The 24046-nt window shown below is 47.1% G+C and overlaps 2 protein-coding genes across 2 annotated transcripts; both read left to right on the plus strand.

Annotated features, from left to right (window-relative positions):
- The first annotated feature begins 404 nt into the window (after window positions 1-404).
- Window positions 405-7036, plus strand: LOC120690236 (beta-galactosidase 5). Its single transcript, XM_039972819.1, has 19 exons — window positions 405-892; window positions 1265-1360; window positions 1462-1574; window positions 1905-1971; window positions 2065-2157; window positions 2455-2598; window positions 3180-3268; window positions 3459-3564; window positions 3659-3746; window positions 3970-4088; window positions 4175-4336; window positions 4459-4637; window positions 4809-4918; window positions 5002-5111; window positions 5197-5307; window positions 5390-5503; window positions 5585-5787; window positions 5991-6324; window positions 6439-7036. The coding sequence occupies exons 1-19, from the start codon at window positions 725-727 to the stop codon at window positions 6556-6558; spliced, it is 2526 nt and encodes an 841-aa protein (XP_039828753.1). The 5' UTR covers window positions 405-724; the 3' UTR covers window positions 6559-7036.
- A 5774-nt stretch (window positions 7037-12810) lies between these two features.
- On the plus strand, window positions 12811-16277 carry LOC120689793 (BEL1-like homeodomain protein 7). Its single transcript, XM_039972192.1, has 6 exons — window positions 12811-13068; window positions 13437-13498; window positions 13708-14487; window positions 14626-15005; window positions 15097-15157; window positions 15261-16277. Exons 3-6 carry the CDS (start codon window positions 13819-13821, stop codon window positions 15867-15869), a joined length of 1719 nt encoding a protein of 572 aa, XP_039828126.1. The 5' UTR covers window positions 12811-13068; window positions 13437-13498; window positions 13708-13818; the 3' UTR covers window positions 15870-16277.
- The last annotated feature ends 7769 nt before the right edge of the window (window positions 16278-24046 follow it).

The following is a 24046-nucleotide window of genomic DNA, read 5'->3' on the forward strand; positions in this document are numbered from 1 at the left end:
AAATCTGTCAGGTTTGGGTTGGAGGTGATTATTGGTATCCGAAGTTTCAAACAAGACGTTAAGGTGCTAATCTACCAAACAAATTAAAGGATTGGAAAGCCGACCCCCATTAATTTCTACTCTTATAGCTTTGACTTTTCCTTTAAAAACAGTTTCGACTAGTAGTGAGCTTGGAGCCTGGCCCCCCGGGGGTTTTTTTAACAGGGGTAGTAGGTACGAATTGCGACGGGAGGACGAGACGAGCCCCCACTGTCAGAATTTCCCATCTCTAGATCGCAGTCGCAGTCGCAGCCTCGCAGGGAGGCCATGGCCACCAAGCACCATGATGACCTGCCCATCTTTGTACTGTTCCTGCTTCCCTACTCCCCGGCGCCCTACCCCGTACACACAACACACGGGCCGCGGGTAGCCGGCTCCAGGCCGGCAGGCCGCTCTCTTTCGTCCTCCCTCTCCATACGCGCACAGAGGGCAGCAGGCCAGCACACATATCACTCCTCGGGAGCCGAGCCGCTACCCCCACTGTCACTCCCCCCAAGAGCCCACCCAAAGAATCCTAGAATCCAAGAAAGGCAGCAACAAAAACAGGGGAGGTCTGAAGGAGGAAGACGAGTTGCTGGCGGGGAGGAAGACCAGTGTGTGAAGACCACGGTCTCACACACACTTGCGCACTCTCAGTGTGTGCGGTCTTCTTCTTTGACCGCCGGCTCGGAGTGGGGAACCAGCCATGGGGAGGTGGTGGCCGGCTGCCCTGCTGGGCTGCGCGGTGGCCGTGGCGGTGCTGGCGGCCGCCGTCGAATGCGCGGTGACCTACGACAAGAAGGCGGTGATGATTGACGGGCAGAGGCGGATTCTCTTCTCTGGATCCATACACTACCCCAGGAGCACCCCTGATGTAACTACATTCTTCAAAATCTCTTCCTTTTGTTCCTCTTCCCCGGGGAGGTTCTTTAGATGGTTTATGGATGTGGACGCCGGTTTCTTGATGCAATGTTCTGAAAAGCCAGCTGTTGTTTTCCTTCGACGGGCAGTGGGATGGGGTTACACAATGAAGCGTTTTGAGATTCTCCGGATGCTGTCTTTCCTTTCTGTTTCTCTCCAGTCTCCAGCAGTCATGTTTCTTGGTTCTTTGTTGCTCTGCATTGGACTAATATGGTATTATGACTAGAAACTCCTGACGAAAAGAACTGTTTTGGGTGGGTTTGTGGCTTATTTTTGTAATTTATTGGTGCTATAGTGATTGCTTCTTCTTGCCTCTCTCAACCAGATGTGGGAAGGGCTGATTCAGAAGGCTAAAGATGGAGGCTTGGATGTGATTCAGACCTATGTCTTTTGGAATGGACATGAGCCTACTCCTGGAAATGTGAGAAATTTTAGACCTCTTCATACCTTTCCATCTCTTCCATTCCGCTGTCATTATTCAGTCATACAGGATTTCCGATGGCATTTTCTCGCTTCGCGCAGTACTATTTCGAAGAGAGGTACGATTTGGTCAGGTTCATAAAGACTGTCCAGAAGGCCGGGCTGTTTGTACATCTCCGCATCGGGCCCTACATTTGTGGCGAGTGGAATTTCGGGTATTACTCCATTTCTTGAAATCACCTCTGTAAAATGGAGTATTACCGTTTTCCTGGTTAGGTTTATGTACATGCAGTAGGGATGAAGGGGTTACCCAAATGTGTTCTTTGGGTTGTCAAATTAATTGCGTTTTTTTGGAGCGGCAAATTAATTAAGTTGACTGGTCATTTTAGCTCATTTCTCCCCTCTAAATTAATTACGTGGCATGCCATTGTAGTAGTTTATTTTACCAAATTTTGGGCCGACCCAATGACCCAAAAATATAAATGTTGCATCCCTAACATGCAGTACTCCTGTTTCCTGACTTATGTTGCAATGCAATTTCGTAGTGGCTTCCCAGTTTGGTTGAAGTATGTACCAGGCATCAGCTTCAGGACAGATAACGAACCTTTCAAGGTCGGTCTGTGAAGTCACCAACATTTCTGGATCTAGTTGGAGAGACACATCCTTTTCTTTTCATGGTTGTAATGCTGCCTTTTTGTTTTGCAGACGGCAATGCAGGGTTTCACTGAGAAAATCGTGGGAATGATGAAGAGCGAAAAACTCTTTGCTTCCCAAGGTGGCCCTATTATCCTCTCTCAGGCGAGTATAAGTGTATAAATATTTTCTTTTAGTTTGGTGCTAAGGTTTATGGTTGAGTTACAGCATATGGTGATAAGCTGCTGCACCTTCTACAACATGCTAATATGCTTTGAGATTTTGGACAATTGGTAGGATTAGCAAATTTACAATTGTGCCCCTCTGCTAGCTTTGTGCTGGTAAACCTTGATACAAGTCTGAAATTAGCATTTCGTGTATAGTGATTTCTAGTTGACTCATCTTAATTTCATATGTTCCCAGTAGTTCATACTGTTGATCGCTATTATTTCGTTTGTACAGATTGAAAATGAGTATGGTCCAGAAGGCAAAGAGTTTGGTGCTGCTGGCCAGTCATATATCAACTGGGCTGCAAAGATGGCTGTCGGATTGGGCACTGGTGTGCCGTGGGTGATGTGCAAGGAGGAGGATGCACCAGATCCAGTGGTACGGTAATCCTTATCTATGCTAATAACTTCATTTGCACTACGTTACTTATGGTCAAGGGGTAATCGGATTAGTAAACTGATTGTCATGTACTTCTGATAATGTGCCTAGGTGGTCTGTTGTTACCTTTCTTTACTTTATGCAGTAGTATAATTCCAGTGAAAAGGATATTGTTGTGGTTCCCTAATCAAAATAAGGGGTTTGTCTCCAGTTCTAAAGAATGTCACTTCTGAGTTCTGATGTGTCCACAAATTGTTACGTTCTATTTTTTCTTTCGCATCAATATATTAAGAAGAAAAAAGGGTTGGGGGGGGGGGGGGGGGGGGCGTAAAGAGCCCCCAAAACAGAAAATTGTTATAGGGTCTGTAACACACCCTGAAAAACACACACTGAAGCTGTCTCTCTAAAAAGAGGAGAAAATTAAATGGAATCTCAATGCAATTCTGTAAGCATTTGGTGCCTTGGCGGACCAAATCGAATCCATGCCAGCTCTCTTTTGATCTTCACGAATTTATACTGTGGCCTCTATCTTGTCTGTCTTTTGGAACAAATTCTTGAATAATTTTGACTTGTTTTAACAGATCAATACATGCAATGGTTTCTATTGTGATGCATTTTCTGCAAACAAACCTTACAAGCCTATGATGTGGACTGAAGCCTGGAGTGGCTGGTAACTCTTTGTCTTTACCTTTCCTTTTTGGGAAGGTAGTCTTTTGTCAAATTATTGCAAGTGCAATAGCCAATAGTCATTGGTTTATTCAGATTTTTATCTTTTTGTTTCAGTTTCTGTTTGCTCTCAGGGGTCATATGTATTAGTATTTGCGACATCTGTCCTAAAAAGAATGTTCACAAAAATTTAGGTTCACGGAATTTGGTGGAACCATCCGCCAACGACCAGTTGAAGACCTCGCATTTGCTGTTGCTCGATTTGTACAGAAGGGTGGTTCTTTTATCAATTACTACATGGTATTTCATGGAAGTACTCATGTTTTATCTTATGCTAACTGTTGTGAGATACTCATGGTTGGTGGTTTACTGGTTTTGATTGTTGTCAATGAAGTATCATGGAGGAACAAATTTTGGACGCACTGCTGGGGGTCCCTTCATCACAACAAGTTATGATTATGATGCTCCAATTGATGAATATGGTAAGTTTACTAGGAGAAATTCAGTAGAATCTTTCAGATGTGCGTCGTTGCCAGTTTTATCTCCATAAAGTGTATAAATATACCATTTTTTTAAAAAAAGTTGCATCCATGCATTCTAAATATATTGGTAACTATCAAGCCGTAACCTGTAACTGCATTTTGTAGAATATATATCTTTTATAAGTGTGTTATTGGTACTCATACTCTGCTTTGTTATGTCCAGGACTTGTTAGAGAACCGAAGCACAGTCATCTGAAAGAACTCCACAGAGCTGTTAAGTTATGTGAGCAGGCATTGGTTTCTGTTGACCCAGAAATTACTACCCTTGGAACCATGCAAGAGGTATGTCTAAGTTGGCTTTTCTCCGCAGTGAACCATGTATCATATATGGGTTAATGTCCCACTTATATATATCATCCATACTTCAGGCCCATGTCTTCCGATCTCCATCTGGCTGTGCTGCTTTCCTTGCGAACTACAATTCTAATTCTTATGCAAAAGTTGTGTTCGACAATGAGAATTACAGCCTTCCACCTTGGTCAATTAGCATCCTTCCTGATTGCAAGAATGTAGTCTTTAACAGTGCAACAGTAAGTTTCACTTATATTTTTGTTTCAGTACAGCACATTGTTCTCTTCTTGCATTTTCCCCCTTTTATTCCGCAACAACTGTATGATACCTGGCTTATCTGATTGAAATTGTTTCTCTGCAGATTGGTGTTCAGACATCTCAAATGCAAATGTGGGCAGATGGGGCCGCCTCAATGATGTGGGAGAGGTATGATGAAGAGGTTGATTCTCTGGCAGCTGCTCCACTGCTAACGACAACTGGTTTGCTTGAGCAGCTTAATGTCACGAGAGACAGCAGTGATTATCTGTGGTACATCACCAGGTAATGATGTTTCCATGTCTCACAGATATAAATTTGTACACCACCAGCAGTGAATTTATTTGGATTTCTTGGTTATGGAAGCCTGGGACTGTTATTCTGTGCTTTTGCTCTACATCTCAATACGCATGGGAATTTTTTTTTGTATCTCAAAGCTCTAATTATTGTCTACAGTGTTGAGATAAGCCCATCTGAAAACTTCCTTCAAGGTGGCAAGCCTCTGTCTCTCAGTGTGCAGTCTGCTGGTCACACCTTGCATGTCTTTATCAATGGACAACTTCAAGGTATATACTGAGAAAAAACACCTGTTTCTGAACATTAGTGTCACGGAACATGGTTTCTGAATAAAATAATTTTACTTCTGTAGGTTCTGCTTATGGTACCAGGGAAGATCGAAGAATTAAATATAATGGCATGGCTAACCTTCGAGCCGGTACTAATAAAATTGCACTACTGAGTGTTGCCTGTGGATTACCGGTCCGTCCCCTCATTACTGCATGAATCTATATATATTCACCTTATAACCTAGTATATGACTATTCAATTTTCCGTCCTGACATAGAATGTTGGAGTGCATTATGAAACATGGAACACTGGTGTTGTTGGTCCTGTTGTACTTCATGGGTTGAATGAAGGTTCGCGAGACCTTACTTGGCAAACTTGGTCCTATCAGGTATATTTAACATCACAAACCTTTGTCAATGAATGGATTATTATTAAGAAAAGAAAGTAAACTTGTCTTTTCTCCATGCTAGGTTGGCCTGAAAGGTGAACAGATGAACCTGAACTCCATAGAAGGCTCAAGCTCAGTTGAATGGATGCAAGGATCGTTGTTAGCCCAAAACCAACAGCCATTGGCCTGGTATAGGGTATGAAAAAATTGCCATCCCAACACTATTTGTTTGCGGCTACATTTGCACCCCCATTCTTAGTATATTTTCTCTTCATAGGCTTATTTCGAGACTCCCACTGGGGATGAGCCACTAGCTCTGGATATGGGTAGCATGGGCAAGGGCCAAATCTGGATAAATGGACAAAGCATTGGTCGGTACTGGACAGCATATGCAAATGGGGACTGCAAGGGATGCAGTTACACGGGGACATTCCGTGCACCCAAGTGTCAAGCAGGCTGTGGTCAGCCCACGCAACGTTGGTAAGAATATTTGTTACAGCATTTGATTTTTTTGGACTACCATCGCTTGAATTTTTTTTGCAGTACTGAAATTCATGATGCACTGTCTAGTGTTTTTGTTCTCCTTTTTCCCTTTTTCTTGAGTGGTTTTTAGCTATTATGGTTCTGCACTCTTGTTCATGAGATGCCACTCTTAACAAAAGGTGTCAAATTGCTGTCTGCAGGTATCATGTGCCAAGATCCTGGCTGCAACCCACTAGAAATTTGTTGGTAGTTTTTGAGGAACTTGGTGGGGATTCATCGAAGATTGCTCTTGTGAAGAGGTCAGTCTCAAGTGTCTGTGCTGATGTATCTGAGGATCATCCAAATATCAAGAAGTGGCAGATTGAGAGCTACGGTGAGCGTGAGTACCACAGGGCCAAAGTGCACTTAAGATGTGCACCTGGGCAATCCATTTCCGCCATCAAATTTGCAAGCTTTGGGACACCTATGGGAACTTGTGGAAGTTTCCAGCAAGGAGATTGCCATTCAGCAAACTCTCACACTGTTCTCGAGAAGGTTTGTTCTTTGTTTTGGCCATTTGAGTTTTTGCCCTGTCAAAGAAATACTGGGGCAAGCACTTTGCGATATCATTTAGCCTCACAGCATCAATATTATGTTTCATGTGAACAGAAATGCATTGGCCTGCAAAGATGTGTCGTTGCTATCTCCCCCGAGAGCTTTGGAGGAGATCCCTGCCCGAACGTGACAAAAAGGGTGGCGGTCGAGGCAGTCTGTTCTCCCACTGCTTAGCCTACTTCTCCAAGCAACAAATTTGAAGGGGATTGACAAAAAGGTGGACAAAAACAATGGGGAGAGATGAATTGTAAGTATCGACTTGAAGTAGATGTGGTTGGATGATTAGGTCGTGAACTTAGCATTCATCGTTCAGATTTCCAGATTAGGATTGGTTCCCTGCTACATCTCCATGAATTGTTCAAAGCGGCAACTTGGTAACTGAAGTTGGCCCGGGAATGGAGTGTAGACGGGAGTAAACGCAAAAGATTGCATTCTTTTGCTTGTGTTAGTAGTAGTAAAATTTCTTGAGACGGAGAAAGACGCAGGTGAAGTGTGCATTGTACCTTTTTGATGTACTAGTGGTAATATGAGGAGACCGTGTGCGGTGTGCCTGAACATGCCGATGGTAACCTGGTGTTGTCTGTTACCGAAGTTTAGATTTGGTAGCGCTTCTGTTCTGTGAATGGAGAGAGCCTGTGGAATTTCTTCGCAATTATCAATGTTCACTCGTGATAAAAGAAAAGATACTACGACGTGTGTGCGCTTGGGAGTTGTTTTGTTTTGGGGACCAAAATGCTGGTGAGTTATTTTGACACTCCCACTTGTAAAAGAGAACGTGGGTCATTCATACTCAGCATTGGATGCGTTTTCTCCCACACTTGTAAATGCTGATGAATTCACTGCCAGAAAGGCGAAAGTAAATAAACAAGGTCTCGTCTGACTGACAGCGACAAACGTGCTGACAGGAAGGCCGGGCGGTTGGCCTCCTGCTGCAGATGAGCAGATCTGCAGCGCAGTGCGATCGCAATAATAAACGAGCGCCCCTTTTGACGATGTGCTCCCCCCTCCTCTCGTCGCGGCACTGCACTTGTGGCCTTTGGGCTGGTGCGCTCGCGGTCGAGGCGACCGACACCCATGCGGCAACAAGGCGGCAGGAGGGCGCGCGTTCTTTTTTTTAAGCTCTGGTTTGGTTTAGTTTCTTTCAAAATTTCAAAACTTTACAAGATTTCTCATCACATTAAATCTTTAAACGCATGTATGAAGTATTAAATGTAGCTAAATAAAAAAATTAATTACACAGTTTGTCTGTAATTTGCGAGACGAATCTTTTGAGCCTAGTTAATCCATGGCGGGACAATAATTACCAAATGCAAATAAAAGTCCTACAGTGTTTTGCAGAGTCACTTTTATGTAACTAAACAAGGCCTCAACCCGCGTCTTTTTCGTCGAGGTGTGGGATGAGCATGCATGTGTGGCCTTTTGATGCTTTTGTGCCGCTGCCTGCTTCCTGTGCGTTTTGGGGGCTGCCGTCGTGGCGTCAGGCCGTGTTATCGCTCTCGAGGATTTTGCTGAACGCGGGCTGTTCCTGTTCGGTTCTGAATCAGAACTCAGGTGCTGCTTTGGTTTGGTTGGGGTAGATTCTTTCGATCCTTGCCAAGGGACCACCGGGCAGGCGTCATGAACGGAGCGGGCAGTGCTGTGCTGCATTGCCGCCGCTGTTATCTTTACGCGCAATGTTGGGAGCAGCACGCACAAGCCTTCACCTCGGCAGCGGTCGTCGCGACGGGTCTTGCTTGCCCTTTCTTCCTGCCGCTGCGGCGGGTGCCTTGCGAGTTGCGACGCGATGGACGACGGCCACCGGCGACGAGCCCACTCCGCCGAGGTACGCCGCGTGCGCTGGCAGTCTGGCACATGCTGAGGCGGGCCTGGCGGACCGAGGCGGCCTCCGTGCTGGGCCGCACGCGCCGAAACACACGTCTTCCAACTATTCCCCAGCCCAATTTGCAACTGAGGCTAAAAATTGGGCCCAGTTCGCACGTCCTCCTATTCCGCCGCAGCCCAAGATCAATGGGCCAGGCCGGAGGAGCGCCGAGCCGCCGAGGGACACATAGGACACTGGAAGTCTGGAAGGCAAGGGAAAAACCAAACCGCATCCACTTGTGCTGCGCGCGCCAGCATCAGCATGCCCGTGAGGCCAGAGCGCGCAGCGGCGCCGCCCGCAGCAGCACCCTGACCGCGGCGGCGTGGCGCCCACTCCGCCCCCGTCCCCCGGCATCCGCGCCCGGACGAGGGCCCCGCCGGCGCGTGCACGGCCATCTCCTCCGCACCGCACCGCACCGCACCCCCCACGCGGCAAGTACATCGCCTCCGCGGCCGGATCCCCGGACACATGGGCTGTCGGTCCGTCCGTCCCTCCAACTCCAATCCCCATGCGGCCCGGATCATAGGGCAGCAGCGCTCGATCCCACTGCACCATTATTGGCGGCGGCGGGTCCCTGCCCTATCCACTATCCACCATGCTTTGCCTTTGCACTACTGTTGCAGATTCTGAGGTCTGGCCGGACTCACTTGGCGCCTGTACTTGAGGAGGGTACTTGGCGATCGACGTGCGCTGGGGCATGGCATGGGTGCCGGGACCAGGATCCCTTTCATCCGCGAGCAGCCGATGCGATGCCAGCGAGCTCCCCGTCCCCGTCGGGTGCCGACGCTTTGTCTAAAGCGCCAGCGCGCAGCGACATATACTAATCCTGATAGAAAGCGAGAGAAAAACGGGGAGAAGGAAAAGCGACCGAGATGCCGGTATAAAGACGGAACACCCGCAGATACTATTGTTTTTGCATTCTTTGGGCCTTTTTTTTTGTTTGCTCTCTCTCTCGGACGTTCAGCTCTCATCTCTCCGCTGTCTGCGCTCGCTCGCCGGCGGCGAAAGCTACCGTCAATCTGCGTCGCCGCCGCGGCTTTTTCCGCCAACGCGAGTGTCGCGTGATCTGGAGCGCAGGCCCGGATCCAAGCTAACAGAACGTGACATCATCCAGACAAAGATCGCGCCACGGACATACATAAAAAAAAACCACTAGAAAATTACTATGCGTTTCGATGCTTTCGCTTTCCTCCATTTCTTTAACCTGCAGCGCGCCTGCTCGATCCCTACTCGCTCGTACAATACAAGGATGCAGCACCTGAAGGGGTTGATGCGTTACTGAAAATCAAGCAGGGATGGAGATGGACTGATGGAGCGCTGCAGAACATCTTGCAGGCTGCTATGTGAGGTCGGTAGGGAGATGAGATGGGGATAGGCTTGGGTTTCAATCAGGGTCGCTGAGGCACGCACACGCGTGAGTGCAATCATTGGCAGCTGATGCCGGGCGACGGCTCATTCCTGGCGTCTTCCGAACCGCCTCAAGAAACAAGTCGTCAGGAGGGAGAAGAAAATTGCATCTTGGAAGGGTGATGACGGACGATCCAGTCCAGACGGGGGTTAGGTTAGGTAACGGGCCTGCCTGCACATCAGGCATCAGCTGATGGCGCTCTCTCATCCCTCCGCGTTTCACGTGACTCGACAAGAAAACTCTTCTTTGTCCTCGTTTGGTAGTAGAGCTCACCGCCATCTCCATCCTAACGCAACCCCGATACACCATCTCTTTCCTTCTCCTTCTCGTTTGGTCGCAACTAAACACCACAAGAAACCACTCCTACTCTCTTTTTTTTTCATTAAAATTGTTAGTCAAGAGCACTTGCTGCTGTTCTGATTTTCCTCTCATTTTCAGTCGATCTGAATTGATACGAAATAAGTGCGTTCTGGAAGACGCGTGCGACCCCGCCCATTGTTATCCCCTCCGACGATCTCTTCAACGTCACTATGGAGCGAAGCTGCCGACCAAATTACCTGCACAGCTCGCTCGCTCGCCTAAGGAACACCAAGCCTTGTCCTGCTCGGCGTCCGTCTCGCGTGAAGCCGCCACTTGTTCCATCCATTCCACGGGCACCTCCCAGCTTTTCGTCTGAATGCAACGCTTCCACCGTTCCACGCCTGCTGCGCGCGATCCGGTCTCGTCGTCTCGTCAATGATCCCAGACAGCGCCTCTTCCGCGGACTGCTCCTCCACAGTCCCGGGACTGGAAGCACCGGGAGTTTCTCCCCTGTTACCCAACAGCGTTTCCGTCTCCTCTTCCCGAGTCATCAGAAGCTTCGATCCGTTGGCCGCACCGGCGAATCACCGGCCGACACGGCGAGCTACCCGATTCCAATGGCGACCTGACAGAGCTCATCGATGTCACCTCAGCTAGGATAAGCGGTGAGGACAAGGCGAGGGCGATCACACGGAAAAAGCCAGGTCTACGAGCGAGCGAGGCACAGCGGTAGGGTGTTAAACAATTCGCTGGGGGAGTTTCTGAGGGGAGACACGTCAGGATCAGATCGACAATGGCGTCGGGTGGCACAGGATCCGTCATCTGAACGAGATGCGCCGCAGCCGGGCCGAAGTTTCTTGGTGTCAGGAACCGACATATCGGGTAGCTGTAGGTAGTGTGACCCGATCTCTGATGGGATTGGGATGTCCATAACGAAATCTGATATAGGGCATGCAATGCATCATATGTTTCTTGAGAAATAAGGGATGTGAGCTTCACATTTCTCTAGCAGTGTTTATTGCTACACTAGAAAATTCTTCTGAAACCAAGTGGTGCACCGTGCACTACTAATCTTATGCCTTACATCTTAAGGATTTCGGCAAGACTTGATGCATGCTCAGTCTGTACTGAATGCTTTTTTGATCAGTGATCTCTTGTTTTTATTAAAAAAAAACTTGTGAGGCTGCAATAAGCTCATTGTCGAAAATGCTAGACCGAATTCTAAAATCAAAGATAATGTTTCCTGAGCTTGAAATCACCGGAAGATGTTCATCTAAACCTATGAAGGATCTCTATCATCGTTCAGTAAATTTCTGACTGACTGAGGTCAGTTTAGTCTTATACTCCGGTCTGCTGTAACTAGACTTCCAGATAATGCAATCAGATATTGCAACCATAAATAAATAAATCTGATGTGACCTATGCTTCTTGACCATTGAAGCCTAACCACGACACCTGCATATTATTTTCTTATAGCTTTTCATAAATCACACGAAGCAACTGGTATTACTAAAAAGAAAATTTTCAGATTTTTCCTATGCTTGGACATGGCACATTCGCTGAAAACTATGAACATTCACAATCTTGAGAAACACACTATATCTTTTTAATTTTTAGGTTGAGGGATAACATAATTTGCCTTGGCTGCACTCTACTAATTCACCGAATTTCGCCGAATCCCACATGTCAGTGATGCTACCAAGAGCAGATGAATGGGAGATGTTGGCTGGTCAAATTCATGATTGGAGGGGACCAATGGAACACTTGTCCTTGCACATCACTACCACATGCCCAATTTCAAAAGCAAGTGCTGCCACCAAACTGAAATAAAGGTGCCATTAGTTATGTGGTGTTAGGGGCGCCCTCTGCACTTTTAACCAGAAATGAAACGAAACGAAAAAGGAGATTTGGGCGTGCAGCGCAGCACGTCTGGTGGTACATTTCTGTTCCTGCACTTCGTCCTGCGAGACGTCAGCGTCGTCTCCCTATGCACTTGCCCAGGAGGATCTGATGATGATCAGTTGGAGATTGGGAGGTTCAGAAGGCAAAGAGGGTTTAGGTCCACCAACTGGTGGTTACAAGACTAATACAGCTTAACAGATGGCATCACCAACTCTAGCGATTGGCCTCCCAGCAATCAAGACATCGGGAGTAAATCGCCTGAAAATGGCAACTTGGGGGGCTTTTTCGGGTAAAAACACACAAAGCACGGGAGCAAATACCTTCCTGTCCGGCGAGTGAACTAGGCAACAAGCTGGGTTCCTCTGCTGAAATGGCACTACTGAAAGTTAAATCACACTTTAGTTCAAAAAAGAAAAGTGAAATCACATCAGTAACTTCCAAGAAGCGCAAAATTCAAGAAATTAAACAATTATTCTTTTCCTTGTGTTCTTAGTGGAGAATACTAAGCTGATCCAAGATGGCTATCCGATAGCGCATGGGGAAAAAAATGTTTACACGGTATTAAAATTCTTGTATGAATTGCATCGATGTGCCTTTGGACATGGATTTTCCTATATGAAAAAAGAAACAAAATGCCAGAAACTCTGTCACTTACCAAAGAAGGTGGTGAGCACAACCATGGATGATAAGCTCTTTAGGTACGCAAACCGATGGCTGAGATTGGTCATTAATTAAGTGAAAGAAATTACAATTTCTTGCACTCAACCTCAGCCGTCAAATCTCCTACTTCCCGAGCATGCAGCAGCGTGTGAATAATTTTTAGGCGATCCACGAGAGTCGAAACCTATGTGAGAAAATGATGGAGAGAAAGAGATAGAGAGGAATAAGCGAAAGGAAACAAACAAAAATGATGGTGGGGCCTCTTTAGGATTTTTAGGGAGGTAGTGTTAGGCAACCCTTATTGGTGGCAGGAGTATATTATTGCTCAAGGTAGGAGGAGTGAGAGGTTAGAACAGCTCAAGTCTAGAGAGGGAACCAAAAGGGAAAAATAACAAAAAGAATAGACACAGCTCTCTTCTTCTTATTCCAATCTTCTTTCATCTGCTGATTCCTTCTTAGAATCATTTGGATCAGCCCTGTCCCCTTGCTGGGTGGTTTCTGTTATAGTCAAGAACTCTTGCTTGCTTGGTCTCAAGTTCAGTTTCTTGAAGAGGTATAGCCTTATCCTGGCAAGTTTAAATTCTTTTTTGCATCTTAATTCTTTTTCTGTGAACAACATATGCCATATGAATTCTTTGCTTTCTACTTTCTTCTTCCTGCTTGTTGAGCTTTCAATTTTTCGTTAGCTTCTTGTGTTGGTGGTGACTGGTGGGTGCACCAGCTGGATAGGTTGGTTCTTGTTTGGCTTGTTTCTGAAGTAGTAGTCAAGGTGCTTTGCTCGGACTAAATTCCTTTGAAATGTCTGGCTGTGTGCGGAAATTTGGGATTTCTTTGCGTTCATAGACACGAATTTGGACTGCCGAAATTAGGTGTTGCCTTTATCAAAGCGTCTGAAAGGCTTCCATTGCTTTCTATATGCAGGCACTTTGAAAGCCTTGGGAACTGTGTTCGGAAGTGCAGTAATCTGAAGTTCATCGTCCCAGGTAGATAGATGCCTCAAATCCTGTTGGATTCACTCTTTCCTTCTCGTCCTGATTTACTTCACTTAGCTTCGCTCGCCCAATAGATGAGTTTGCGTTTATGCCTATTGGACGCACTAAGTTGTCTGACGAATTCACTATCCTTTTCTTTTAACCCCAATTATATGCAGAAAAGCCGATTCTGACGGTTTTACTTTTTCTTGTGCAACCAGATCCTGTTTTTGCAGCTTTCATAACACCAGTCTGATGATAAGATCAATCACTACCTCTCGTCACCACTCTGATGATCCATCAGCTGGCCTCATCTTCCGCTTCTGAAGAGGATGGCCACATTCTTCTCCGCTTCTACCGATCAGAGGGACCTCGCCGCCGCCGGCGACATGTCGTTCCACCACTACACCACGTCCAATCCGTACTCGGATACACCAACCGGTGGTCTGATACCTTTCCCCGCCACCATCATGTCTGAAGGCCACGTCGCGCATGGCGGCGACGGCAGGGACGAGCCGACCTCGTTCTTGAACGCGCGGGACGGGCCATCGAGCGGCGCCGAGATGGGCCTGCAGACGCAGCTGCTGATGGCGAACGCGTCGGCGGCGCAGCACCAGGGTCTGTCGCTTAGCCTCGGGACTCAAGGCGTGCCGGTGGAGTCTCTTTACCAGTACCGCCAGGCAGGCATGGCCGCCGCCTCCTTGCTTAGCCCGGGCCAGACGACGACGGCGAGCAGGAACGCACAGAGCATCTACATCCAGAACTCAAAGTACCTGAAGGCCGCGAGGGAGCTGCTGGACGAGGTGGTCAATGTCCGGGACGCGATCAAGCGCAAGGGAGACAAGAACCACCAGAGCAAGGATTCCGGCGAGGGCAAGGATGCCGAGAAGAGCGAGGAGAAGGCCGACGAGCACGAGGGCAACTCCTCCGCCGAGCTGACGCCGTCGGAGAGGCAAGACCTTCAGAACAAAGTGTCGGCGCTGATGGCCCTGCTGGATCAGGTAATTTTTTGTCACTGTCTCGCCGAGTTCATGGCTACGTGCGTGGTGCGTGCATGTTGTTCTTTTGCTGCCTGCAAGTCGGCAAGTGGGTGTTGGAGCAAGAACTTGGCATAAATGGAAGGGTAATTTTGGCGACAGGTGGACCGGAAGTACAGGCACTACCGCAACCAGATGCAGATGGTCATGTCGTCCTTCGACGCGGTGGCCGGCGCCGGCGCGGCGAGGCCGTACACGGCGCTGGCACTGCAGACGATCTCCCGCCACTTCCGGTCGCTGCGTGACGCCATCGGCGCGCAGGTGCAGTCCCTGCGGCGGAGCCTCGGCGAGAAGGACAGCTCCGCGCAGGGCGGCGGGCTGTCCCGGCTGCGTTACATCGACCAGCAGCTCCGGCAGCAGCGCGCCATGCAGCAGTTCGGCATGATGCAGCAGCCGCAGCACGCCTGGCGCCCGCAGCGCGGCCTCCCGGAGTCCGCCGTCTCCGTGCTCCGCGCCTGGCTCTTCGAGCATTTCCTCCACCCGTAAGAACCTACGTCTTCCTCGTGATGTAGAACCTTTAGCTTGCATCACTCCACTGCTCACCGATGGATGCTCCATGAATCGATGGCACAGATACCCAAAGGATTCTGAGAAGTTGATGCTCGCAAGGCAGACAGGCTTGTCCAGGGGCCAGGTGAAACATGAACTCGATGCCGTGCCCGTGCTGTCATTCTACTACTTCGAGGGAAAAAAAATTCTTGTCCTTGCTAATAAGCTGCGTGTGTCTCTATACGCAGGTGTCCAACTGGTTCATCAACGCGCGGGTTCGCCTGTGGAAGCCGATGATCGAGGAGATGTACAAAGAGGAATTCGGCGCGGAGATGGACTCGCACTCGTCGTCGGAGAACGCGGGCAACAAGGGCAAGGATGAGGCGATATCTTCGGAGGATCACGACGAGTTCCAGAGCCCGTCGAGCGCCGCCAAGCACGGCGCAGCAGCTGGCCACCTCAGCGCGTTCAAGTCGGAGGCGATCGGTGGCATGGACGCCGGCGGCGTCGGCCTGTCCGGCCTCGCCGGAGGCGCCATCGGCTCGTACGCGACCAGCCTCAACCTCGGCGCCGTCGGCAACGGCAGCAGCAGCCTCCTGCAGGACGCGCTCGCGCACCACCACGGCGACGCGAGGTTCGTGGCGTACGGCGACATGGGCGGCCTCGGCGGCGGCGGCTACGACGGCGGCAGCGTGTCGTTGACGCTGGGCCTGCAGCACTGCAACGACGCCGGGACCGTGCAGGCCGAACAGCAGGGCCTCCTGTACGGCAACGCCGGCGACTTCGAGTTCATGAACGGCTCCGAGGACAGGCAGCGGTTCGGCTCGTCGCAGCTGCTGCACGATTTTGTCGCGTGAGCGCGCGCGGCTGGGGTGCTCGTTGGGAATAACGCGGACGGCGTCAGAAGCCTGGGATGGCCGGCCGGCGCCGCCGCGGGTATACATACCGTGATCACAGTTCAGTTCATCATGGTACACGGTTTCATCAAACAAGTATACGCATATACTGGTGTGGTAAGTGAGGTAGTAGTGGGAAATGGGGGGTATACAAAACTGTATATGAGGTGTGGTAAGTTGTAGGGTACTGTAAAAGGATATTTAGATTGGTATTTTTGGTAGCTTGAAGATTCGTGTACTGATGATTCAAGTCCCATATATGATGTGTTGTTGGTCCAATTGGACCTCAGTCCGTGGCTTCCTTTAATTTGGAGATTGTAGACACTAATGTTTCATGTTCTGAATTATGGTACCAGTTGTTCAGTTCAATTCTAACAGCAATGCAGAAACAGTAGTGTGTTTCCATGGCTTTGTGCAATGGTCTGCATGGTTTCCGGTATAAGCTCATGATTTGAAGTTTTGAACTTCTCATGACATCTGATTTGAGACATATATACTGGCTGGTGGGCTGCAATGCAGTGTGTGCGCCTGGATTCCTCGAAGGGTGGAGCAGGCCAGAAAAGTCTGAATATTCAGATCTTTTTTTAAAAAAAAAAAGTTTGAATATTCAGACATGTAGAATGGATGCATATGAATAGTCACATGTGTGTACCTTCTTCCTTTCATTTGACCTACTTAGGCAGGTGAAGATTGCAAACGAATGTCCCCATATATCTCTATTAATAAGCAAGTGTAGAATCATATTAAATTCAGACAAGCAGGCACAAACTTTCAGAAGTAAGTTGTATATGCAAATTTTGTTCTCATCAGTCAGGCCAACAAGGTTGCTAGTCCAACTGTTGTAATATTTGACTTGAATGTGCTATTTTCCCACAACCTTGTTGACCTGGCTCTGGCTGAGAAGAACACAAGCTGCATCTCCACAAGAGGACAACGACTAAAGACTTTTGAGGGCAAGAGAACTTTTGAATGGCCGCCAGACAATAGGCAATCATATAATATTATCATCAACTAACAGTATAGAACAGTTGACCATCGTTCATCCTGTACGCATACTACCATGCGGACTATTTCTCACTGTGCTGGGATAGCACCAGTGGCGGAGCGTGAACAAAATATAAGGAGGGGCCAGTTGCAAAGGCAAGGAGATATCAACGCCAGGAGTAGTGCCAACATGCCCAGAAACCATGCGACAGTGAGTGTCCGTTGCTTTTGCCTCTCGACAGAAAGTGTAGTAGATATAGAATGGATAATTTTGCCTTTAAAGCCAAGGCCACAGCTTATACAAGTTAACTACCACACTAAATTTCACAGACAAAGCAGGGGCCGGAGCCCAGCTTCGCCTCCACGAGGCTCCGCCCCTGGATAGCACCAATATTGGAGTCCATCGTACTCGTGACTCCGTCTCTCACCGACAGCGAGTTTATGCTTCGTCGCCTCTTGTCTCACTCTTTGCCCAGCAGCAGGGCCAGGGTCATCACTCCTCGATGAGATCATAGCGACTCCCCAGTCCCCCACTCTTTTGCACATTGTGTGTTTGGTTCAGGCCAAACTTTACCCTGCCAACAGGCAACTATATTTGCCTGAACTTTCCAAAGATGTCGACACTAAAACAACAACAACAACATAGTCTTTTTTCCCAAGCAAATTGAGATAGACTAGAGATGAAACCCGAAAGAAATAAGTTCAAGGTTCAGGCACATTGATAGCTAGTCTCCAAGCGCTCCTATCCAAAACTATCTCTTTAGAGATATTCCAATCCTTAAGTTCTCTCTTAACCGACTCATCTCACATCAGTTTAGGTCTACCTCTACCCCCTCTTTACATTATTGACCCGCTCAAGAATCCCATTGCACACCGGCACCTCAGGAGGCTTTCGTTGGACATGTCCAAACCATCTCAACCGATACTGGGTAAGTTTCTCCTCAATTGGTGTCACCCTGACCCTATCCCGAATAACTTCGTTCTGGACTCTATCCCTCCTTGTGTGCCCACAAAACCACCGCAACATCCGCATCTCTGCTACACTCAGTTAATGGACATGTCGTTTTTTTAGGCCAACATTCAGCACCGTATAATATCGTTACTGTTTGCAAGTTTTAGGGTGATCGCCTACCGACTAACGTTTTAGGGTGATCGCCTACCGACTACCCAAAACCAAGTCCTTCAATTAGGATTTGAGTTGACTGTCAATTTTTTAGCAAATCGATGGAACATTCAGAAAGTGTTAGGCAGCACCGGGACAGAATGGTGCCGACCTACAGTTATCCTCTTCGGAGCACGCACCTGATCGATGTCAAGGTCGATCACATATTTGGACCTGTGCTTGATCATCTTGAGGCCACGCGATTCATTCATCATCGCGGCACAGCGCTTCCACAGCCACACCACACCGGTGAAGACCACAGCGATGTTGAACGCGTCACCGTCATCTTCGTCCTTGATGTCGTGACTGACATCGAAGGACTTGGCGGTGCAGAACCTGGCCGAGCCCAGGTTGAGCAGGGCGAGGTCTGTTAGATATCTAGGCAATTTTCGATATATTTTAATTCCAAGATTAAATGTATAAACTAACAATATTTCTATGACTTTAAGGAGTAAAATAAAACATGTGAACATATTTATACTTATCACACATATAAGCATAAACAATATAAATAACCAAAGTTTCAGGGAGTACCCTGAAGCGAGGCCGTTGCCGGAGGCATTGGCTGCGCTGTTACCAACTGGAGTAGACATCTACTCGGTTGGCCTCAGTCGAAGTAGTCGAACTAAATCGGTGCAGGAAGAAGTTCGCAGTGCAGTCCCGCGAACGGTCACCAAGATGTAGTCGACGTAGTCGTTCGGCCACCAGAATGTAGTCGACGTAGTCGTTCGGCTCGTCCACCAGGAAGTAGTCGTACAATCGGGCAAAGCCTTAGTATTTTTGAGCAGTCACGCTAAAGCGTTACCCAAAAACCTGATTGCCCGCCTATCCCGTGCAGGATCTCAAGGCGAGCAAGGTTTCGGAGGCCTGCTCACGCTAATTCTGTGCGCGCAGAAATTAGCGTTGGGGAACTCAGTTGTTGCAACTGGAGAGAGAAGAGAGGAGCCGAGTTGCCTCAGTGCTCTGGTGCAGAATGGATGAGGGGAATGGCACTCCTTATATAGTGACTCAGGTGCTCAGGATTGTTGAACCTGGACACCATCAGAGTCATTTAGGTGATGCGGTTATGGCCATTAATTACAGATTTAATTGCACGTTTAATCGCACGATTAATTGCTGTCAACGGCAAAATAGCCATCACATCGCGCCGCGTCCGGCCGCGCACGCGCACCGCACCGCCCGCCCGGCCGGCCGCGCCGCGCCGCGCCCTGGCCCCGGCCCGGCCCGGCCCGGCGAGGCGAGCGAGCGCGCGCGCGCGTGTGGTTCACCGTCCTCCTCTTACCGGCTTCACAAGTGGTGTACACGAAGTCCACCTTTTAAGTCGGTTGAGATCCTCCTCAATTCCCGGTACGGAATTAAGCATTGATTCCCTAGCATTAATAGTGGGCTTTAAATTCTTTTAATGTTTTAGAATGAATGGGCCAAGCCCATTACTCCAACAATCCCCACCAAGAAATTCAAGCCACACTAGAAATACCCTCATTCCCTCATTGATATACCAGTATTCGACAGAGACTGTTAAGTTGAACTTCCATCTAGGACAAAGACTACACTTATTCACAACTGTGCAATGGACTATGCCTTGAATTGCCAGTTTTGTGCAAACAAGTTTGACCAGAGCCCTACACTGGTACTAGGCTGCATAAACATCCCCGCGGTTTGGAGCTTATAAGTCATATTCCAGGCCTTTATGAGTTTCTAGAGAATACCCAATTCTCATAGACCATGACCAGTGGTCAAACTCATATAGGTGTGTTCCTTTCAGATGTTCTGTAGGACAACATCTTTGTTTTAAGAAAACAACTCATTTGTTTAAAAGAAACCACCTGGCACACATTAAGGTATAGACCAACCTGCCATACAGATTAGAAGAGAAATGCACCTTATACACGGAATGAGCCCTTTTCACAAAGGTTCTCTTCTCACAGTCAGACTTTAGTTTGTTTCACCATCCTAATTCACGGGATCTCCGATCACATAGGACATATTTCCACTATAGAATGACTCACGTGGGTCTCAAGCCCAATTCCATAGATGCATTGTCTATCACATTCCGTGAAAGACCCTTTGTAAACTGATCTGCCAGATTTTTAGCCGTCTGAACATAGTCCAGGGCTATAACTCCGGAGTTTCTCAATTTTCTGACAGATTTCAACCGCCTTTTCACATGTCTAGATGACTTCATGTTTTCCTTAGAACTATTCACCTTGACAATTACCGTTTGATTGTCACAGTTCATTAGGATTGCCGGTAACGGTTTTTCAACTATCGGCAAGTCCATAAGGAGCTCACGAAGCCACTCAGCCTCAACAGTGGCGGTATCTAATGCTGTGAGTTCTGCTTCCATAGTTGACCTCGTTAAGATGGTCTGCTTGCAAGACTTCCAGGAAACAGCTCCACCACCAAGTGTAAACACATATCCACTTGTGGCCTTTATCTCATCAGCATCAGAAATCCAATTTGAATCACTATACCCTTCTAGTACCCTTGGGTACCCGGTGTAGTGAATTCCATAGTTCATTGTCCCCTTCAGATAGCGCATTACTCTCTCAAGAGCCTTCCAATGATCATCTCCCGGGTTTGAAACAAACCGGCTCAGTTTGCTTACAGCAAACGAGATGTCAGGTCTTGTAGCGCTCGCTAAATACATTAATGAACCAATGATCTGAGAATATCTCAGCTGATCTCGCATTATCCTTTTGTTCTTTCTAAGAATTAAACTGGCATCATATGGTGTTGAGACAGGTTTATAGTCGCTATAACCAAAGCGACTTAACACCTTCTCCACATAGTGAGACTGTGTAAGAATCACCCCACCATTGATCTCTTTTACCAGTTTTATATTAAGGATAACATCAGCTTCTCCCAGATCCTTCATCTCAAAATTTTGAGATAAAAACTCTTTGACTTCCTTAATCACATTAAGGCTAGTGCCAAAGATCAATATGTCATCCACATACAAGCACAAAATCACTCCTTCAGCCCCACCATAGCGATAGTACACACATCTGTCAGCTTCGTTCACAACAAAGCCGGCAGAGGTCAAAGTTCTATCAAACTTTTCATGCCACTGCTTAGGCGCTTGCTTGAGACCATATAAAGATTTTAACAACTTACAAACCATTTCTTCTTGACCCTTTGATACAAACCCATCCGGCTGATCCATATAGATCTCCTCTTCTAACTCTCCATTGAGGAAAGCCGTCTTAACGTCCATCTGATGAACGAGAAGACCATAAGAGGCTGCCAGGGAAAGTAACACCCGAATTGTGGTCAATCGGGCAACTGGTGAATAAGTGTCAAAGAAATCTTCTCCTTCTTTTTGGGTATAACCCTTGGCCACAAGCCTAGCCTTGTACTTTTCAATAGTACCATCTGGCCTAAGCTTTTTCTTGAACACCCACTTGCATCCAACCGGTTTACATCCATAAGGACGTTCAACGACCTCCCAGGTTCCATTAGACATAATAGAATCCATCTCACTCCTTACTGCTTCCTTCCAATAGTCAGCATCAGGAGATGAATATGCCTCTTCAATGGTTCTGGGTGTATCATCTATGAGGTATACAATGAAATCATCACCAAAAGACTTTACAGTCCTTTGTCTCTTGCTCTTTCTCGGAGCATCATTGTTATTCTCCTCAGGATTTTCTACAAGTGTATGTTCATTGTGTTCTATCGGCTCAGCAGAGCCATCATCCTCGATGAACTCTTGTCTAGATGAACTTGTTTCATCTCTCATGGGAAAAATGTTTTCAAAAAAATGTAGCATCTCTGGACTCCATTATAGTACCAACATGCATGTCAGGTACTCCAGATTTCACTATTAAAAATCTATATTCAACGTTGTGAATAGCATAACCTAGAAAGATACAATCCACAGTTTTAGGTCCAAGCTTACGTTTCTTGGTTATTGGCACACTCACTTTTGCCAAACAACCCCATGTACGTAAGTATGACAGTGTTGGCCTTTTCTTCTCCCATTCCTCGAATGGAGTTATCTCTTTATTCTTTGTAGGAACACGATTTAGGACATGACATGCAGTCAATATAGCCTCACCCCACCATTCCTTGGAAAGCCCCGCTGTATCTAACATGGCGTTAACCAAATCCGTTAGAGTGCGGTTCTTTCTTTCGGCAACCCCATTTGACTGAGGTGAATAGGGAGGCGTCCTCTCATGAATAATACCATGTTCCTCGCAGAATAAAGTAAATAAATTTGAGAAATACTCGCCACCACGATCTGACTTAACTCTTTTGATCTTTCTCTCAAGTTGGTTTTCTACTTCAGCTTTATAGATTTTAAAGTAGTATAAAGCTTCATCTTTTGACTTCAACAAATAGATGTAACAAAATCTAGTACTATCATCAATCAAAGTCATGAAATATTTTTTACCACCTTTTGTCAACACTCCATTCATTTCGCACAAATCGGAATGAATTAATTCTAAGGGTGCCAAACTCCTTGTCTCCGCGGTCTTATGAGGCTTACGAGTTTGTTTTGATTCAACACATACATGACACTTAGAATTTTTGACAAAAGTGAACTTTGGAATTAAGCTCAAATTAGCTAAGCGCATCATACAACCAAAATTAACGTGACAAAGCCTCGAATGCCAAACATTTGTTTCATCAACGTTAATAACATTGTATGCAATTTTATTACAAACATCTGACAAAGAAAGACGGAACAAGCCTCCGCTTTCATAACCTTTTCCAACAAAAGTACCAAACTTAGACAAGATACATTTATTAGACTCAAAGACTAATTTGAAACCATCTCTACACAGTAGAGAGCCGCTGACTAAATTCTTCTTGATGGTGGGGACATGCTGTACGTTCTTCAGCTGCACGGTCTTCCCCGAAGTAAACTTCAGATTTACCGTACCAACACCAAGAACACGCGCATGTGATCCGTTCCCCATCAGCAAGGAGGAAGTCCCGCCGGTCTGGTAAGAAGAGAACAAAGAAGCATCAGCACAAACATGAATATTAGCACCAGTGTCAACCCACCACTCGGGTGAACCAAAGACTGAAAGAACAGTAGGTAATAAATTACCGTACCCCGATGTTCCTCCAGGCTCGCTAATAACCATGTTGGCGGAGTCGTTGCCTTTGCGGTTCGGACACTTTGCAGCAAAGTGATCCGTACTAGCGCACACATAGCAAGCTCCCGTCTTCTTCTTCTTCTTAAAAGTGGTTGTCTTCTTAGTCTTTGGTTGGTTCTGCGGTGGCTTTTTCTTGTTCTTGTGGGAGTTGTTCTTCTGAACAAGATTGGCACTTGAAGCACCAACAACTCCTTTCCCACGTATGTTCTTTGCTCTCGCCTTCTCCTCAACATCAAGAGTCCCTATGAGTCCATCTATTGTGAACTCCTGTCTCTTGTGTTTTAGAGAAGTAGCAAAGTCCCTCCAAAAAGGTGGCAGCTTAGAGATTATACCTCCAGCCACAAACTTATTGGGTAACACACATGGGGACTCTTTGCTGCAATTTTTGAGATCTTTTGCCAGAGTATGTATTTCATGAGCCTGTTCCACTACAGAACGGTCTTCGACCATCCTGTACTCAAGGAACTGCTCCATGATATACAACTCACTCCCGGCGTCAGATACTCCATATTGAGCCTCAAGAGCATCCCACAATGCTTTGCCAGTTGGCAGTCGGATATAAGAATCCACCAGGTTATCACTGAGAACACTAATGATCAAGCCTCGAAAGAGGATATCAGCCTCATCGAACGCACTCCCTTCCTCTGGAGAGAATTGTTCAGGCTTACCCTCTTTCACATGGATCACTCTCGATAGTGTTAACCACAGTATAAGCCGCTCTTGCCAACGTTTGTAATTTGAACCATCAAAAGGTGATGATTTGATTGATGCAGCAAAGCTAGATACCGAAAACCTATTAACACAATCAGGTTTTTGGATTGTTAGATATCTAGGCAATTTTCGGTATATTTTAATTCCAAAATTAAATGTATAAACTAACAACA

This window comes from Panicum virgatum, chromosome 9N (genome assembly GCF_016808335.1).
Source record: "Panicum virgatum strain AP13 chromosome 9N, P.virgatum_v5, whole genome shotgun sequence".
Lineage (NCBI taxonomy): Eukaryota > Viridiplantae > Streptophyta > Magnoliopsida > Poales > Poaceae > Panicum > Panicum virgatum.

Coding starts and splice junctions, on each gene's coding strand:
- LOC120690236 (XM_039972819.1), top strand. CDS start 725: ATGGGGAGGTGGTGGCCGGCTGCCCTGCTGGGCTGCGCGGTGGCCGTG. Junction 3,747..3,969: donor TGCTCCAATTGATGAATATG/GTAAGTTTACTA, acceptor TGTTATGTCCAG/GACTTGTTAGAGAACCGAAG. Junction 4,089..4,174: donor CCCTTGGAACCATGCAAGAG/GTATGTCTAAGT, acceptor TCCATACTTCAG/GCCCATGTCTTCCGATCTCC.
- LOC120689793 (XM_039972192.1), top strand. CDS start 13,819: ATGGCCACATTCTTCTCCGCTTCTACCGATCAGAGGGACCTCGCCGCC. Junction 14,488..14,625: donor TGATGGCCCTGCTGGATCAG/GTAATTTTTTGT, acceptor TTTTGGCGACAG/GTGGACCGGAAGTACAGGCA. Junction 15,158..15,260: donor CAGGCTTGTCCAGGGGCCAG/GTGAAACATGAA, acceptor CTCTATACGCAG/GTGTCCAACTGGTTCATCAA.